Consider the following 18,720-nt stretch of genomic DNA (forward strand, 5'->3'; position numbering starts at 1 on the left):
ATTCTAACGCTATTGTAGTCTTTCACTGTTTCAAGGATCCCCCACGACCCTTCAAAGACTAAAAGCTGCATGTTTTTAAGAGAACCTGTGACAATGTGGTGGAAACTCATACAGTTCTCCGTACTGTTTCAAAGTCCGACTGTCTCCTGAAAGTACAAACATACTGTACATGACTTTGACTCTTACGGTTTCAAAATCCCCTGCATGATCATCCAATGACTAACGTGCATGTTTCTGCGAGAACCTGCAAAAATGTGGGGGTGCCTAAGACAGTTCATGTGACTTTTTAACTCCTTCTTGAACACAAAATTCCCACCCTTACTAAAATCTTCCTTGAATTATCGCATACTAGTGAATCTAAAATCAATCCAGTTGACTCCAATTTGACATACATACAAACTTTGAAACACTTCTACAAAAGAGTGACATTTTTTGATATTTAAATGTTTGTGCATTTTGGTTCACTTTAGAAAAAGTCATCAAATTTCCAGGTGCACGAATGTCATTCAGGCTATTCTTGTTGCTGTAAAAATAAATAATAACTACATTTGATCAGAACAGTATGCAACGATTAATAATTGTAAGAAAATTACGATACCATCAACGCAATGTCAGTAGCCGTCGTTACATACCTGCTGTGTGTGGTTCTGAAACATGACGTACTGCTGGCACTGGTCCAATCGGCGCTTCTTTAATGTCCAAAAATGAAGTACTCTATTTTCTCTTTGAAGCAACTCACTGAGAATACCTGTACACACACACGCGCACACACGCACGCATGAATGATAAACTCCTTGTTTTCTGTGGCTCCCTTCCATTTTCACATCGTGTTTGTGGGTGGGTGTGCTCGTGCGTGTGTCGGGTTCATGTCACCTTTGACCTGTTGCTCTGGTACCCGTGAGTGCCCGGTCACCTCAGTGACCCCCGACACGGTGACATTGTGGCCAGAGATGTTCGCCATGGTGACGCTGTTGCGGTGGATGTACTTGAGGAAAACCTCTGCGTTCCGTCTTGCTAGCGTGCAGGCCTGATTCCATAGTAACAAGCAAATGAAGGATGTTACATTGCGGCTTAGCAAATATATTAAAATCGCACTTCATATTCTCCAACTTTTTGGGCCCAAGCGAGAATTTTCTTTTTTTTTTTTTAATTTTGCCAATTATTTTGAAACGCCCAAATTATAGCCCGCAGACCCTTGGGACTGGGCCACCCAGGTTGAGAGTCATTGCTTTACGCAACACCTTGAGAAAGGCCTCCTTCTGCTCCATGTGTTTGTTAATGAGAGGCAGGAGATGCTCAGGTTGTCTGTCTCCACCCCCGCACCAGTCCTCCTCCCTGCGGTACTCCTGCTCCAGACTCTCCAGCACACCGCATACCTGCATATTCAAATTGCACACACGGTTCAGTATGAGGGGCAATTTGGGACATAATTCGGGATTACTGCTCACAAGCACTACTAAAACGCTGTCATATAAACTACTAAATTGTTTGTTGTTTTTTTTTTGCTTGCACAAACTACTGAAATGCCCTCACACTCAAACCTAAAACGCTCTCATATACACTACTGACATTTTTTCCACTCGATTTTTACTACTGAAATGCTCTCACACACTACTGACTAGGACTGTGCACAAATCGGTGGTGACTTGAATAGAGAGGCGAATTCTCCATTAAAAATGGACGTCGGATCATCATATGAGGGGCAATTTGGGACATAATTCGGGATTACTGCTCACAAGCACTACTAAAATGCTGTCATATAAACTACTAAATTGTTTGTTGTTTTTTTTTTGCTTGCACAAACTACTGAAATGCCCTCACACTCAAACCTAAAACGCTCTCATATACACTACTGACATTTTTTCCACTCGATTTTTACTACTGAAATGCTCTCACACACTACTGACTAGGACTGTGCACAAATCGGTGGTGACTTGAATAGAGAGGCGAATTCTCCATTAAAAATGGACGTCGGATCATCATTTTGTAATTCGAGTCAGAACGGGTCACGGCAAAATAATAATGCTAACTGGTGCGCAGCCTAGAGTGTTATTTCTCTCTTCCCTCTCCCCCGCCGTCCAACATACTCTCTTTTGACGGCATCCCCAGACCATATGAAAACCGCAGAACTTGTGAAGGTTTGATACAGTGGCCAGTGAACGTCGTGCGTGAATGCGCACTACGTTCAAATGAGCATTAAATTCAACTATTAAGCAGTCAGTCAGTACAGCACAGCTAGGCAGTGTTATCAATGCCTTTCTTTACTCACTGTTGGCCTCTCACGACATCCTAGCAAGGGAGACGTGATACAAAAATACTCAGGTTAGCTTAGCGCTAGCTAGCAGTTGGTATGGCACAAGATTTAAGTTTGGTTCAAAATAAAACAATGGGTTCTGCTGTTGGCCATTGTATGGCAAGGGGTCCTATAGGTTAAAATAAGTTATTTTAAACTAAAAAGGAAAGTCTTCCCCTAGGTTGACGCGGCTGCATTAGCTTGTCGGTGTACACTCCGATACGTTTTCAAAAAAGTGAATTTGAGTCTTGATAAAGCGCTTTGGACAAAATTGGATTTTATTTTTTAACGTCGTATATTCCTGCAATAGCAAAATTAGTAACCCTTTCGAGTTGATTCAGGATTCACCGATTAAGCGGTAAACAGATAGTGAAGGCGGATTTTCGGTGCTAGTCAGAGCTCTATTACTGACACACGACTGAAAAAAAATATCTCTAATGATAACAAATGAAAACTACAACTTACCTGTATGGGTTACAAGAACTACTAAGAACACATCCGCCACAAATCATTTTTATAGCCAACAAAAAAAAATGAAACAATTCTCTTAAATAAAGATACAATGGGTAATATCTTGCTTCACTGAATCTATTGCATCATCGGTGTTGATGCTCCCCAAGATCTCCATCAATCAGTCAAAATCTGAAGCGCGAATGACATGTAATGTGCTTACTAACAGCATTTGCAAAATATTTCTACTTCACTATTGGCCAGTCATACCATTGATATACTGACAGGAGGACAAACTTCTGCTAACCTGTTGCGATGTTCTGTAGAAAGCAGCAGAAGCGTTGACCAGTTTGAGTCGGTCCTCGATCCGCAGCATCAGAGTCTGCCAATGGAGTGCCACCGTTTGTGCGCAGGACCTCACTGCATCTGGATCATAATGGCCTGACCTAGATAAGGGGCCAGTGTTTTGGATGAAGCAAACAAACACAAACCCGTAGACGTTGCTTGCCATTATTGGCCGTTAAATTGATCATATCAAATGAAATTTTACGTATATAGCACTTTTCACACATCAAACGCAACTCAAAGTGCTGTACGCTAAAAAACATCCAAATACAACATAAAAGGAAAAACCCGCTCCCGCCTTCCCTCCCCCCTCACAATATACACAAAGACAGATATCCACAAGCACACCTGCACTCACACACACACATACAACCGGAAAAAGAGACACGGCGGGGCACAGAGAAACCATAGGACGAAAGAGTACCCAAGGGGGGCTCCTCCACGCTGAGAGGAATGACACGGAGGCCCCCCCCTTGAGGAAACACACGGAGCTAATATTGAAAACAATAAGATTGGATAAAAATAGTAAGAGACTAAGAGCAATTATTTAAAAGCCAAAGTAAAAAGGTGTGTCTTCAGCTTCCTCTTAAAAATGATAACCTACAGAATATAAAATCAATAAGTAGTAAGCATTTATAATCATCACATTTAAAGTTACATATGATTTTTGTGGTTTTGGTCTCAAATATATTAGTTTGTGTGCATGGGAGCGATTATCTTTTTGCACTTTGTGGATATATGACGTTCAATCCATTCATTTGAATTATTTTCTGTAGGTATTTATGTTTATGAGTCAACAGTCCAAATTGAACTGATTAGTCAATGGGTCCACTTCAAATCCATCTATTTACAAAACTTGAAGACGACTAATTGCTAATGGTGTGTTTTTGGCATCTAATCTTCCAATTTGCTGATTTACAGAGGCCATTCTACTCGAACGTCTGCTTCCGCCGCCGGACAAAAACATTCTGTGGAGCAACGAAATGCCCACCCAACAAGGCAAGACAGTCTTCATATATCTGTTTTGGTCTGAAAGTAAGAAAACAAACTGGTTGTGGAAGAGAATAGCTGTTGGTCTTGCTAGTTGCAACTGTTCTGATCACAGCTAATCTTAAAATATTCATGCCAGTGGCACCAAGTGGTGGCAAGAAAAGAAAGCAACAACGCAAAGCCTGCATTCAGACTGCCAGCCAAAATCCGATTTTTAGCCCATCCAGATTGAAACTGGATGGCTCTTTTGTAGTCTGAACATTCACAAAGCACACGAAATCCAATTTTTTTGCGGGACAGATTGAAACCACATTCGGGAGGTAGTTTCATATCGCATTTGACGTCACTCTATGTGACGAAAGACCCATTGCGCCAGTGCCAATCAAAGTGCGGAGTGGTAAAAAAATGGAGCAGACCGAAGAAATTGAAATCAGTAGTCCCTGGACGGAGCAGGAAACACATTGCCTTATTGGTCTGTGGGGAGCAAATCTCGAGGGTATGTATTTGCTGTTGTTGCCACTGTCGCAATTATATGACGTCAAACACTACACGTGCTGGACGACGACTCTGTTCCAATGTCGTTGCTCTAGCATCTTGTCGGATGGGTCAATAATGTGGCCCAGTCCGAACAGGACCATATCCCATTTGGACCCTTTCTAAACAGTGAGGACAGTCAGCACTAAAAATCGGATTCGAGGAGGAATCCGAATGGAATCAGATATGCCTGCAAAAGTGAAGCTTCAATTTCATTGCCGAAATGTTATGTCCAACAATTTTGTTCCTACGCCAGCTGTCCAAATATGTCCTTGCGCGAAACTGCTTTGTGGTGCAAAAAATATTGTGGACTGCTGTATTGTGCTGAAAAAACATCAACTGATGTAACTGATCAATCGAGTTTGACTCGACTTTCATCACATCATAGTTGACTCCAAAAAAAAAAAAAAAGGCTTTAGTTGTTCAACTCCTAATATGGAGTATGCCTTTTGACCAACCTGACTAGCAGTTCTGCTCTCTGCTGTAAAGCCAGAGCCACCTGGTGGGTCCTCTGCAGGGAGTCAGCATGTAGGAGAGACTGGAAAATAACACCAGTTAGATGTTCCCCAATGGAGCTCTTAAACCTTCAGGAGTGCGCGTGTGCGTGTGTGTGTGAAGTAACCTCGATGGCCTGTTGGAGGCGCTCGTGTTCCCTCTGCAGCTGTTCCGCTTCCGACAAACAGCTGGAGTTCAGCATGCAGGATGACAGCATGACCTCACCCTCCGTGATCCAACCCAGCACCTGACCAACGCACATGAATCAGAACCAAAGGTACACACCTGTTGCATATTCGGCTTGCAGGCGTGTACGTGTGACCCATTTCATCTACAGGTGTGTCTGTGTGTGTGTGTTACCTGCTTGACCTGGTTCTGCAGGTGTCTAAGCTGCAGGTTCTGTTCCAGGTGTGTGTGAGTGTGATCTGCAATCTGCTGCAGTTCTTTCTGTTTGTCCAGCATTAGGCGTTGCAGCTCCTCCACCTGAGAGGAGAGATCGCCCTCTACCTCTGACAGCTCGATTCCTGACACACACGGAGAGACACACCCGGGGGGGACACGCAGACATGTGCACGTGCATGTCAGAAAATAGACTACACCAATGAAATTCAAATCCATTACTATAAATGTGCAATCTCCAATCGTGTGCTTACTGTGTGTGTATGTGTGCGTGTATCCGTGGCAAAGTCAATGAGCCGGTTTCCATGGGGACCATCTGAGTGCAGTTTCCATGGCTACCCCATCCCCCTTTCTCCCTCCCCCATTATCCTCCTCTGCCCCCCCCCCCCAACCCTTAAATCATCGGTATGTTACTGAAGCAGGCAGACTTACATCAGCCCCTCTACTGTATCATATTCTACTCTATCACATTTTGCTCCATGTACAGTAGTTCTTTTTACTTCCATAATGGTACTGGTAATGCTATTAACTGGATGTTTTACTGTAAGTGTCTGCAAGCTCCAAAGTGAAAAGATATACAGGTGCTTTACGGCCCCCGCCTCAGTAGCTAACCTCCGTCACCCTCAAAGTGACACCATTCAGGTGCAATGTTGACAAATGAACACACTGCGGAGGGAACAAGAGAACCCAAACATAAGAAACACAAAGCTACTTATTCAACGTAACGATAAGCGGGCATAAACTACACTGTTGAGAATAAAATGACTTTCGCTCAAGGAAGTGTCCAGCAAACCAAAGAACAAACTAGCACACGGAGAACGTCCGTCCATTTTCTTTCGCTTATCTGGGCAGGTGCAGCAATTGAGGCACGGATGCCCAGACTTCCTTGAGAACCCCTTTGGCATTTCCAGCTGTGAGACAAAGTCCTGGCCGCTGCCATTCATCTGCCCTAAAGTGGAGTCTCAGTCGGTAGAGCCTCACCTTTCTAACTGAAAACAAAGGCGTCCAATTTGTAGCAACACTTTCTAATCCTCATGCAGGTCAAAGTTTGATGTGGCCATCAGGACCAAATGATGGCAACCTTAATCCACCAACCCATTATGCCTTGAAACGATCTTCAAAAAGTTGATGGACAATTTTCTCCTGGTACTCTGGTTCTGTGCACGTTAGGTTATTTCTTGAACTCAAAATTGCCTGTAGGTGTGAATATGAATGGGCACGCTTGTTTATCCAAACATGCACTGTGATTGACTGGCAACTAATCTCGGGTGCACCCCCGTCTCTCAATCAAAGTGACCCCGTGAGAGCAAAAAAGGATGAAGGCAAAATGGATGAACAGAGGAAGTGACAGAGGCCAGCCAACCTCCACCAAGTGGGAGGTTGGCTTGTGACAGGTTTGATGTGCAATGCCTTACTGATGTTGGGGGCAAAGTAGTTGGAAAGTGTACAAGACCGCGAGTAGTAGTTGTACCGCCGAACACCACAAGGGACAAAGTTGAATAGACATAATGCACATGATAACTGGGTAGGGCAAACTCTTTCTCTCTCTCTTTCTCTCTCTCTCTGATGAGGGGGTAGATGTACACATCTTTGGTCACCCCCCCCTTTTTGGGTGGGATGGGGGTTGTGGGGAACATGACTATTTAGTTTCCTATCCAGAGACTATCCGTGATATGTTGAAGAGATGTGCCAAACATGACCCACTCTTAAAAGATTTTGATTCTTCATCCATCTTCTTTGATACAGGGAAGTAAGGAGAGTAGAAGTCTCCAGGTAGCGCCAAAGGATCCACAGCTTCGGAGGGTGGACAGCTCCTGGTCTAGCGCCAAGGCCTTACACGGGTCACTGACGTAACGGTCTCCTTGACCCGGCTGGACAAAAGAGGGGCGCAATCGGAACTGAATTCCACACCCATGGGGCAAGGCTCAGGGTGGAGACCATCCAGGGTTCCGAAGCCAGAGCATACCAGTAACTGAGCTGTCGACGGGAAAAGTAAATGAGGGCCGGCCCCAAGGAGTTAAACTCCGGCCCCCAGGGGCCCAGGAGGAAGGCCGGGAGTGACTGGGAGGCATGCAGGCAGAGGAGCGAAAGTCAGCCGCTACCAAGAAATGAGTTACCAGGTTATCAGTATATACATTTACTACCAACATTTTCTAAGAAGAAAAAGTCAATATCCCCTGTCAGGGATTGCCAGAGCAAGTCCCTCATATGAGGTTTGACACTCCAGATGCCCTTCCAGATGCAACCCATCCACTTTAATCTAGGATTAGGACCCAGATGGATGTTACCATTCACTCTAACCAGGATTTGAACCCCAAACTCACACTGAGCCACCACTAAAATGTTCTATCCATCCATTATCGATACCGCTTATCCTCACAAGGGTCGCGGGGCGTGCTGGAGCCTATCCCAGCCGTCTTCGGGCAGTAGGCAGGGGACACCCTGAATTGGTTGCCAGCCAATCGCAGGGCACACAAAGACAAACAACGACTCGCGTTCACAATCACACCTAGGGGCAATTTAGAGAGTCCAATCAACTTACCGTGCATGTTTTTGGAATGTGGGAGGAAACCGGAGTACCCGGAGAAAACCCACGCAGGCACGGGGAGAACATGCAAACTCCATACAGGGAGGCCACGACCTCTGAACTGTGAGGTGGACGTGCTAACCAGTCGACCACCGTGCTGCCCCTAACATTTTCTAATAATATTGAATTCAATTTCGTTTAGTACACAACCAAAATGGCGACCTGAACTCTTCAGCCCGCCCAAATGCAATTTTCAAACCGAATCAGATGGGTCAAAATAACTAACCCTGACCATGGGTAAAAGTAACCCAATCTGCTCAAATTTCACAGATACCCACCAAATACGTTGGGAAAACTGCTCAACATTTTTAGTGCGCAGTCCAGCGGAGAACAAAGTTCTCTAAAAGTCCAAACGTGGCAAACATCAGAAACTGCAAGAATTCTATCCACCCATCATCACACCTCAAAGCTCACAGAATCTTTTAAGGAAGTGAGCTCTTAAAACCTATCAAGAACGTCTGGAACCATGAATCAATCAATCAGCCATGTGATCCTTTGATCCATTTTGTTGGTTCTATTTTCCCAAAAATAACAGCTTGCAATACACGTTTGGTGTGTAGCCCAGTGACTCACCTGTTGACTTGACCTCGGTGATATACTGCTGAAGGTCGTGACCTTGCTGGACCACCTCATAGGTCATGTTGTTCACAGCGAGCCTCCGTTCCATGTGCCTGCAGATCAATCAATTCAAGTCTAAAATATCAGTGCCGAGCGGACATTTTTTCCCTCTTTGCCTTAATACCAAAGCGTCCACCTGTGAATACGTTGCTGTGCTAACGTAAGTGCCTCTGGGCTAGCTTCATTTAGCCGCGACGGCCCGAGTGCTTGCTTGTCTTGGTTTGCTTCGGATAGCCGCTTCTCAGCGGAAAGGTCCTGGGATTGTTTCTGGAGCTCCTGCTTCCAGGCGTCCATCTCCCCGGTTACCTAGGCGACATCACACTCACATTGAACAACAACTGGAAGGTTCGACGCTCATTTTGGAATGTCCCAAAATGTACCTCCAGTATGCACTGTTGCAGGATACGCAGTTGCAGGTAAACATCCAATCGGATCTTCTTCTGATGGAAAACCTCCTCCAGCTGAATGTGGAACTCCTCTAGTTGCTGCAGCACCGACTCCACGTGGGCCACGGAGCTGCCCTGGGGCCTAAAACAAATGCGCGCTACATTAACTTTGCAATCCACCTGCGGCGATCACCTTCATGCACTGAGCTGAAAGCAAACGTACCCAAATGCAAAACAAACACACGACCGAGAATCATCTATTGAGCCCGGGCGGCAGTTTATAAAGGGAGGTAGGCGGAGCAAAAACCATGCAGCAATGGGACGAGAGAACCGAATGCGTGCAGGCTCTCTACCTGAGTTGCAGGATGAGGTCTTCACCTTCTCTGATGACACTCATCGCAGCCTCCTGCGGGGCGGGGTTAGAGGCCGGGTTAATGTGAGGGTTAGAAGTCGGGGTCGGAGGTGGAAGGGAGGTCGGCCTTTTTGTGAGAAGGTTAGCGTTTGGTTCTGAGATCGGACTTCAGGCGTTACCTGTGTGTTGGCCTGCTGCTGTTGTTGCTGGTTCATGAGCGTCTGCAAAGCTTCCACCGATTCAGAACCAATGCAGAGGTCAGCCGAGAGCTGCTTCTGGAGCCCTTCCATCCATGACGACAGCTGTGTGCGGTAGGCGGGGGATTGCGGTAGGGATCAGGTTCAAGTTTTGTCAGTCGCTTCCAACAGATGTTACCTCTTTGGTGTGTGTGTAGAAGGACACTGCCAAGTCTAGCAGCATCTTCCTTTGTTCCACTTTCTGAATGAACGCCTACAGAAAGACACACAAACACACGGCACGTCACCTGCTTGTCTCTCCGGATGAATAATCTCATAAATGATTGCAGTTTCTTTGAAAAGAGAGTTAGACATGGGAGGAACACTTAAAGGGGAAATCAACCCAAACACATTTTTTTCAAGAATATGTTCCCAGCAGGCCCACTAGTTGAAACACGGCATTCTGATTAATATTGCGTAGGTGTGGGCGATACGATGATATTAGATCGTTAGGCGGTTTAACGCGTTCACGATCTCATAAAGCCGAAAGATCGTTTGATCGTCTACATGGCACATTCTAAACAGTTTAGCTCGACGCGTATACCCGACCAACCAATCACAGCACGTACAGTGCACTTTACGTGACACTCCCCACCTCACTGTTTGTTCGTATAGCGGGAAGCTGTAGCGGAATGTCACCACGAAGCAGAGTTGGTCCCAAAAAGGATCTCCACGTACACAGTGTCGATTCGGTTTGGCTTTTCCTCGCAGGAGAAAGCGCAAGCCAGTTATTTGCAAAGTTTGCAGGGACTCGGTTCGGACGTCAGCGCCAACAGCCAAAGCAAACGGAGAACAGACCATTGGTAGCCGGAGGCAGCCGCTAGCTCCAAGCTAACGCAACCCACGGTAAAACAGTCATTTAACAAGGGCACGCCATATAAAGAAACAAGCAAGCAGTGTAAAGAAATAACTGAGGCAGTGACTTATTACCTTGCTGAAGACATGATTGCCATTAAAACAGTGGAAAACGAGGGCTTTAAAAGACTCCTCAAAGTACTAGACCTGCGTTACGAGCTGTGTTTTTATGTTTACGTTACGTTATCTTTTATGTTTACATCCACTGCACATTTTGATAAAAATTGTCACTATTCAAATTAAAATCTGTTCAGAAAGCTTAGCTGGCTTAAAATGTTTTTTTTTCTTTCAGAGTTTTATATACATTTTAAATATGTTTTATATGTTTAACATGAGGACAATGGTCAGAAATGTGCAAATTAGCCTTAAAAAAAAGCGATGTAAAAAAAGAATGATGATAAAATCGTGATCGTAATTTTATTTTTTTTAAATCGGGATATTATAATTTTGCCAGATCGCCCACCCCTAATATTGCGTTTGTGGAATAAGAGTTAACCCACCCCTTTGTAGCCATCTCAGGGAGCGGCCATTTTGTCAACTCTGTCGACTGAAAATGACATCACAACTGCTCAGGGCTCAGGTAACGGCCAATCACGGCTCAGCTTCAGATAACAGATCAGCCGTGATTGGTCGTTACCTGAGCACTGAGCAGTTGTGATGTCATTTTCATTCCCCAAACGCAATACTTATCTGAATGCCTTGTTTCAACTAGTGGGCTCGCATAGAACAGATTCTTGAAAAAATATCTTTGGGTTGACTCCCTCTTTAAGCATTGTGCTTAATTTATTGGCTAGAGATTGTCATGCCCAGGTGGGTCACCTGCATGCGGAGCTCCAAATCTCGGGCCGCCTGGTAGATCTCTTCCTCCTCACACTCGCCGGACTGAGCCAGTTGGTCAGCTGCTTCCAGAAGCTTCTCTGCGTTGGTGTACGTGTTCTAACGCATGCACATCCATCACACGTGCACAGTGAACACGTCGCACATGTGTAATAATTGAACCGTGACAATGGTGAAGGTTGCACTCACCTGAGCCACTTGCTGGAAGTCGTCATGACGTTTCTGAAGAGCTCGCGCTCGGTGCAGAGACTTCCCAACACCACTGTGTTTGTTGAGGAAAACCTCACCGTGCTGCTCCACCCAGTCCAACACCTGACACAGTTGGAGGGAGGTACCGACAGATGAATATGGACAATATGGTGAGACAAAAAGTGTACAAGCCAGGGAGTAGGCAGGTCCCATCATTTCGGTTAATGTGTGCATTGCACCTGTCTGACATCTTGTTGAAACACGCACAACTGAAGGCGCTGGTGGAGGCGGAGCTTACGGTGTTGCCATGCATTCTCCAGGTCATGGTGACCCTGCAACAGAGTTCGGTTCATCCACACCTGTCCATCCTTACAGTAATAGTGAGATGCGAACGGTACCTGCATGACCTGGTGCAGAACTCCCATGATGCCGTGCGTGGTGGCAGTGAAATCTGGTTTAGGTGATGTGTCAGTGTTGTCAGTCACTGTGCTTCGGTTTAGCACGTCCAACAAGGCTTTACCGCTCTCGCTGACCTGCACAAAGACAGGTGAGAAGAAAGGCAAACAAACAGATGTCCAGAATGGCACACTGACACAAAGTCAGGCAGTCACCTGGGTGTAGTTGGCAGAGACCTCCTCATTCAGCTCCTGGTGTTTTTTTACAGCTTCCTCCAGCTCAGCCGTTGCCAATGGCAGCGATGCCTCAGCATAGGTCTGAAGCCATGCCTCTGCTTTGTGAAGGAACTGCATACATAACCAGGTAGGAGGGCAGAACGGGGAAGCTATGAAGATGTAAGGCAATCTCACACTTATTCGAAATTTGCCATTACAATATTTACTTAATGTTTTTCTGTGGAACCTATCCGTGGCTATTTTCTAAAAATCTCCCCTCTTGGTGTTTTTCCGCTCTTTTTATAATGCACTAATATACCACAAAATGGTGCTAAAGCCCTGATCCCAAAGAGTGTTACACGTGTATTTGCGTACCTGTACACATTAGTGGTGCAGTGCAACGAATCATCTTTGATTTGTAAGGATCAAGCATCGGTTCAGGATTTGCACGATCCGCAGAATGGTTGGTGAAAAAACTGTGCACGTTCACAATAAGGCAACGTGATTAGTCCGCATTCAGCAGAGAAAGTTGAAAACCCTTATGGATCACGTAAGTCGCATGCATGGGAACGTTTCGCAAACATACACAACGAACGCACTGCTTCCACAATCATTAATGCAAAGGCAATAGCCTTAGTGAACTTTTACTTTGAAGATGGCCCGCGTGGTGGCGTAACAGCTAACTTGACTTCCGTTTTCGACATATCGGCAGTTTTAACGCTTGCTACCAACACAACGCTGTCTCGAAATCATATTCAATCGCAAATTTAGGGCATAAACCGCTAGTTGATTATGCTGTCATTGTATGATACGGCACAAATCTCGGACGTCAGTGGCTAGCAGCTGTTATCATTAGCTGGTAGTTCACCAGCTGCTGCTTTTTTTAAAACGTATTTTTCTATATTGTGGACCTAGATTACTTTGTAATGTGCTGTCCATTCTTTAAGAAATGTGCCTTAAATTGCACTTCAAGTCTTTTTCATTATGAAAAAAATAAATAAATAAATAAAACTTTGTCTTCACTTAATTTATAACAACATGACAACATGTTTGCCTAATAATTGTAAGAAAACATTCAGCTCAAAATGTCTGGCAGGATACCTTGAAATTTAAACAATGTACCACTTCCAAAATCTTGTTCTTAATATTAGACATTAGGAGGGTTTTTTTTATGGGCAAAAGTGTATTACAAAATAAATGAAGACAAAGTTCTATTCAGTTTTTTTTTTGTTTTTTTTTTGTTTTGCTCATGCAAAAAATGATCCTCAAAATCTATGACCGATCCGAACCGTGACTTATGTTATCCGTTGGACCACTAGTCAGTACCAAAGACAATCTCCTGGTACTCATGTGAGTACCGCATGAAAAAAATTATGTGCACCCCTGCACATAGCTTTACCTTAGCAAAGTCTGCTTTGAGTGATGCAAACAAACAATGAAAAATGCCATCGACAGCAGCAGTTAGCATTGATAGCAGCAGTTTTAGAACCCTTTAAAGCCACACATATTCGAACACAAACGTTGAGGCAACACTTGTAGACAGATAGTATAACAGTACTCACATATATTCTTTATCCTCTATGAAAAAATTACATTTCTTACTGAGTCACTTACAGTAGTAGTAGAAGAAGTACTATTCTTCTTTGTTTGTCTGCATGACTGTATTATACTGTCTCCTGGTTCCCGATAGCCGAGGTGGGCCCACCAGAAGGAGCAGCACAATGAATGACTTCTGACTAATCACCTGCTCTGCCCCTTGGTGGAAGCCAGTTGCCATGGCTAACGTGTTGCTTCGCTCTTCCAAAGCCGTGGTCAATAACTTCCAGTCTTCTTGTAGCTGTGAGGACACCGTGGCAATCCTCTCTGCCCCAAAGTGACCAGCCTCTGCAAGCCTGGCTGCCACAGTAACCACACTGTCCACATTTACACTACCGTTCTACACGCACACACACACATGCACGCGCACAAACAAACGCAACGCCAGGTGACATCAACAAAAGGTAAACACATATTTCTGAGAGACTTCACATACTCACCATCACATTTGAGGTGAAGTGCTGATGTTGTGATTGCAAGTCAACGGCGTGCTGATGGTTCTGACCAACCTCCACCAGCGTCTGCACGAACAGCTCCTTACTGTGGGCGATCCACTCGGACATCTGTCGGGGGCAAGATTTGACGTCGTTTGATGAAGGGCGATTTGCGGACGACTCGCCACCTGATGGTTGGCGAGACCGCTCCAGCTCACCTTGGTGGCGTCCTGCTCGAAAAGGTGCAACTGCAGCGCCTGGTCCAGGTGGAGCTTCCTGTCGCTCCAGCTCTGCAGCAGGTGACTGCGAGCCACCTGCAGGCGGTCGAGCAGAGAGGAGACCTTTGGCGCCACGCTTTGGAAGTCAGCCCCGCCTGACAGCCAGCTGCCGTGGCTCCCGGCGCCGCTCTCGTTGGAGGTGTCCCCGTGAGAGGGGCCCAGGCGCATGCGCTGGAGCAAGCTCCTCCCCTCTCGGTCGAGGGCGTCAACTGGCGCCGTAGCGATGGTGTTTCGGAGACGATTGTGTTCTTCGAGTATTCTGGAGGTAAGGAAAGGTTAGCATCGGCAATCAGTACGTTACGGTGGAGTCTGATGCTCTCGTTGAAACCTTCTCTGTCCTTTTGACACACACACTGGCAAGCTTTAGGCAGCTAATCAATAAGTGGGATCCTCACTTGCGGGAGTCGTCCACATCCTGCGGTTCTGGTAAGCTGGTCAGACCAACTTCCAGCTGATCCAATTGATTCAACAGTTGCGTGGCGGCCGCTGAGAACTCCTCCAGACCCAGACGCAGCTCAGTCCACTCCACATGATCATACTCCAATGAGCCACCCAGGTCGGACGTTAACTGAGAAGGGTCAACCAACCGGGACAGACCTTCTACGGACACTAGAGTGGTCTGAAGACAAAATTGTGCATTTGTAACAAGCTTTAGTAGGAATGACTTTTTATTAGTAGACGTTGTCAGTCACTTAATGGCATTAGTACTCAATTATAATGAAATAGTAAGTAGTACCTCAAAGGTGAGCTTGGCACTGCCCAGGTTGGTCTTGTGTTTCTGCCAAAATGTATCAGGTTTGATGAGCAGTGCCATGTGGATGTTGGAGGAAAAGGATTCCTGCAAAGTACGTAACACCGGCTTCACGCTGTCCCACTTACTACCACGCATGTCCACTACCACGGTGAACCCCCGTGCACGCACGTCCTCACTGAGACGGAGAGAGAATGAGAGCGAGACAGAGAGAGACGCGGTCAGCGGAGATGGACAGACATGCAGTTAGATGTGACGACAAACAAGCGCACCTCGGTATGGTTGACAGGTACGTAACCAGCCTGCTCAGATCTTCCTGTTTTATTCGCTCGTGGTTGGTCCTAGCTGGGAATGTCAGGATTGGTCCTCCTCGTTTGTCTCGTCCACCTGGACATTCAACTGGGTCAAGACCAGACCAAACCGGAATGTCGCCGTGCTCTACCAGTCAACTTTACCTGACACAAAAGCCACTTTCTCTCTGAGCACTGTCAGGACGTCACCTGCCCGGACGCACTCTGCTTTACTGGATACTGGAATGCCAAGACACATTGTTATCTGTTTCTGCCTACATTAGTGCACCAAATGTGTCTTTGCCCTGGTCCGTGCTGGGCTCTGTGGCTGACATTAGAGCAGTCGGACTTGCTTGCAAGTGTGGGAGTTTAGCTAAGTGACTCATCATGAATGAGGTTTGCAGCATGGACAGGTCTTTGAGGAGCAACCATCAAAACACTCAATTAGCAACCTGAGTGATCCATCCCATCAGTTGTCAGTTTGAGCAGCAGACAGCAGATCAGTAAGGGATGCACACACGCACGCAAACACACACACTGAGTCAGTGACGAGCCCAAAATAACTTTGTTGTGGGGGGCTTCAGACAAAGTTGCTCTAATTGTCAGGACTCATTAGCCTGATTACACAACAAGCATCATGAACATGTCTCACTCTGACTTGGATGTGGCCTATAGCTGCTTCGTCCATCCGTTTTCCTCATTAAGGTCATGGGTGAGCTCGACCGATTGTGGGCGAGAGGCAGCGCGGTACACCACCAATTGGCAGGGCACACAAACAAGCATTCACACCTCGCATTGATTTTGAGGTTTCAATGAACGTGCATGTTTTGGAACGTGGGAGGAAGACTGAGGACATGGAGGAAGCCCACGCAAGGGGAGAACATGCATGCCACTTGGCCACCGCTGTTTTGACAAAATGTCAAACGTTCAGTACACGAGTAATCATCAGAACCACCCCTGTGAAAATCAATGATGGAGTCCATAATTAGATCGCCTCCAAGTCAGTTGCGGTTGCTATAATACGGTAATTAAAACGTGGTCGCCAATCAGAGAGCACCATATCCATTGGCTTTGGAGTACAAAAACTCGTAAATGGGCACGTGACCATATGCCTATAGTATCTACAGTAGGGTGCTCTGAGCGTTCTCCACACGCACGCGCGCGTGCACACCTTCCAAATCAATGGGCGTATATGTGAAGGCATCATGGCGATAAAGCAGTTCGCGCGCACGCTCACACGCCCTACCTGCCGTCGCCAGGCCGTCCGGGCCCGTTTCTCCTGCTCCATCCGCCGGATTCATCCTACACCCTCTTCCTCCTCCTCGTCCTCGGGCTCTCTCCTCCGTTATGCACCGATGGTCACCTCCTCCCCTGCCTACCCGTCCATACCCGCGACTTCACATCAGATGGGGCACCCGAACTAAGCTAATATTAGTCCGCCGTAAGGGACGGAACGTTCCCCTCCTCCCGGTAACGATCAGTGGGTCAGTGATGGTGCATCCTCCACGTTCAGCTTCGGCAGTCCTCCTTCTTCACCTCCTTTCACCTCCTTTATGATGATGATGGTGATGCTCTCTACGGTGACGCCGCCGCACGGCACTGAATCTCACGCTTCATCGTAAATGTTCGCTTTACCGTTACCCTATACACGTACCATCACACGAACCGGTATCTCGCCACCCCCCCCTCCGTTCTGTCTTGATGATAACCTCGCTCGGTTCGTCGCCGAGTAGCCTAAGCGCGCATGCGCGCAGAGAGGCGCCGTGCACGAGGGCTGCGCCAGCTGCTGGACGCGCGCGCGCTCGCACACACTCACAAGCGCACGCACTCACACAACACGTATAAACACGCGAGACGCCGCGACGTTTCGACGTATGGCAAAGCCGTGTGATTTATTCGATGTACGAGTGCGTTGGATTCTCCATGAATAGCTCTTTGTCCTCACAAGTATGACAGCGTCCTAGTCATTGTACTAATAGCGTGGTAAAAATGTCACTGTTCTACTAGTGTGCGGAATGTCTTAGTAGTGAAACCAAATAGTGTAGTAATGGATAAGTCACTACCAGTCACTAGTCACTAGTGAGAACAACTGTGCACTAGTTGACAACTAGTGCGCCGTTCTTAATCCAATACAGTTGTAGACGGCAGTAGTGGGAAAAACCAGAGCTGGGAATTTAACAAAAAATTCCCGATCCGTTTATCACCTTCCACCTGCACTGCACATTTTTGTCTCACTAGTAACATGCAGGGTGGTACGGTGGTTAGCACGTCCGCCTCACAGGTCAGAGGTCGTGGGTTCGATCCCGGCTCCGGCCTCCCTGTGTGGAGTTTGCATGTTCTCCAAGTGCCTGCCTGGGTTTTCTCCGGGTACTCCGGTTTCCTCCCACATTCCAAAAACATGCATGGTAAGTTGATTGGACACTCTAAATTGCCCCTAGGTGTGATTGTGAGTCTGGTTGTTTGTTTGTCTCTGTGTGCCCTGCGATTGGCTGGCAACCAATTCAGGGGGTGTCCCCCGCCTACTGCCCAAAGACAGCTGGGATAGGCTCCAGCACGCCCGCGACCCTTGTGAGGATAAGCGGTAGATAATGGATGGATGGATAGTAACATGCAGCTGTACTACGAGTGCGCTGAATTGCTTGACTAGAGAGAGCGTATCAGTAATACATAGACATTTCAGAGACACTGATGTTAAAAAAAATATATACTAGTTCACATCGCATTTCATAGTTTTATTAATAGCAGTCAGACATCAAATAATGCAGTTTTATACCACTAGTAACATGTAGTTTCTCTACTAGTATGCACAAGTCGTACTATAGTGCAAAGAAATATTATACACTAGTGCAGGGGTGTTTTTGTTGCGGGTCACATCATAGTTATGAGTCCCTTAGAGGGCCGTTACGACTGTGAACCCATATAAATGTATGATCGCCTTATATTACCACTTATACACAACAAATTGATGGATAACTAGTTTTTAAATCAGAAGCCAGTTAATAGTTTCTTCTATTATTTTTCATCAATGTATTTTAAAGGCGTGATTGGTAACAAATGCTTGCAATATCTCATGTTGTGTTAACAGTGAAGACAATTTCATAGATACATGTCAAGTCAACACACATGATTTACCTTCGCGGCCCACATAAAATGATGTTGTGGGCCGGATCGGGCCCCCGGGCTTTGAGTTTGAC

General features: G+C 46.2%; 1 protein-coding gene across 4 annotated transcripts in view; it reads right to left on the reverse strand.

Moving 5' to 3' along the window:
• Positions 1 to 17,278, reverse strand: part of LOC147153745 (kalirin-like) — a 40,746-nt gene extending 23,468 nt beyond the window's left edge. For 3 of the 4 annotated variants that reach the window (XM_086035610.1, XM_086035619.1, XM_086035601.1), the window contains exons 1-26: positions 16,773 to 17,262; positions 15,692 to 15,766; positions 15,509 to 15,623; positions 15,222 to 15,414; positions 14,881 to 15,104; positions 14,426 to 14,744; positions 14,214 to 14,336; positions 13,922 to 14,113; positions 12,178 to 12,309; positions 11,965 to 12,099; positions 11,806 to 11,898; positions 11,567 to 11,689; positions 11,360 to 11,476; positions 9,825 to 9,899; positions 9,629 to 9,751; positions 9,451 to 9,503; positions 9,092 to 9,239; positions 8,848 to 9,017; positions 8,667 to 8,764; positions 5,468 to 5,631; positions 5,235 to 5,354; positions 5,071 to 5,150; positions 3,051 to 3,189; positions 1,242 to 1,376; positions 874 to 1,027; positions 633 to 748 (exon numbers count right to left, since the gene is read on the reverse strand). In XM_086035610.1, coding sequence (XP_085891736.1) covers positions 633 to 748; positions 874 to 1,027; positions 1,242 to 1,376; positions 3,051 to 3,189; positions 5,071 to 5,150; positions 5,235 to 5,354; positions 5,468 to 5,631; positions 8,667 to 8,764; positions 8,848 to 9,017; positions 9,092 to 9,239; positions 9,451 to 9,503; positions 9,629 to 9,751; positions 9,825 to 9,899; positions 11,360 to 11,476; positions 11,567 to 11,689; positions 11,806 to 11,898; positions 11,965 to 12,099; positions 12,178 to 12,309; positions 13,922 to 14,113; positions 14,214 to 14,336; positions 14,426 to 14,744; positions 14,881 to 15,104; positions 15,222 to 15,414; positions 15,509 to 15,623; positions 15,692 to 15,766; positions 16,773 to 16,827 — 3,471 coding nt within the window. In that variant the 5' untranslated portion in view covers positions 16,828 to 17,262. Of the gene's footprint in view, positions 1 to 632; positions 749 to 873; positions 1,028 to 1,241; positions 1,377 to 3,050; positions 3,190 to 5,070; positions 5,151 to 5,234; positions 5,355 to 5,467; positions 5,632 to 8,666; positions 8,765 to 8,847; positions 9,018 to 9,091; positions 9,240 to 9,450; positions 9,504 to 9,628; positions 9,752 to 9,824; positions 9,900 to 11,359; positions 11,477 to 11,566; positions 11,690 to 11,805; positions 11,899 to 11,964; positions 12,100 to 12,177; positions 12,310 to 13,921; positions 14,114 to 14,213; positions 14,337 to 14,425; positions 14,745 to 14,880; positions 15,105 to 15,221; positions 15,415 to 15,508; positions 15,624 to 15,691; positions 15,767 to 16,772 lie in introns of all 4 variants that reach the window. The other variant, XM_086035628.1, reaches the window with a different exon arrangement.
• Between the last annotated feature and the right edge of the window lie 1,442 nt (positions 17,279 to 18,720).

The sequence above is a fragment of the Filicampus tigris genome, chromosome 1 (genome assembly GCF_054856515.1).
Source record: "Filicampus tigris isolate MCC_2025a chromosome 1, RoL_Ftig_1.0, whole genome shotgun sequence".
Classification (NCBI taxonomy): domain Eukaryota; kingdom Metazoa; phylum Chordata; class Actinopteri; order Syngnathiformes; family Syngnathidae; genus Filicampus; species Filicampus tigris.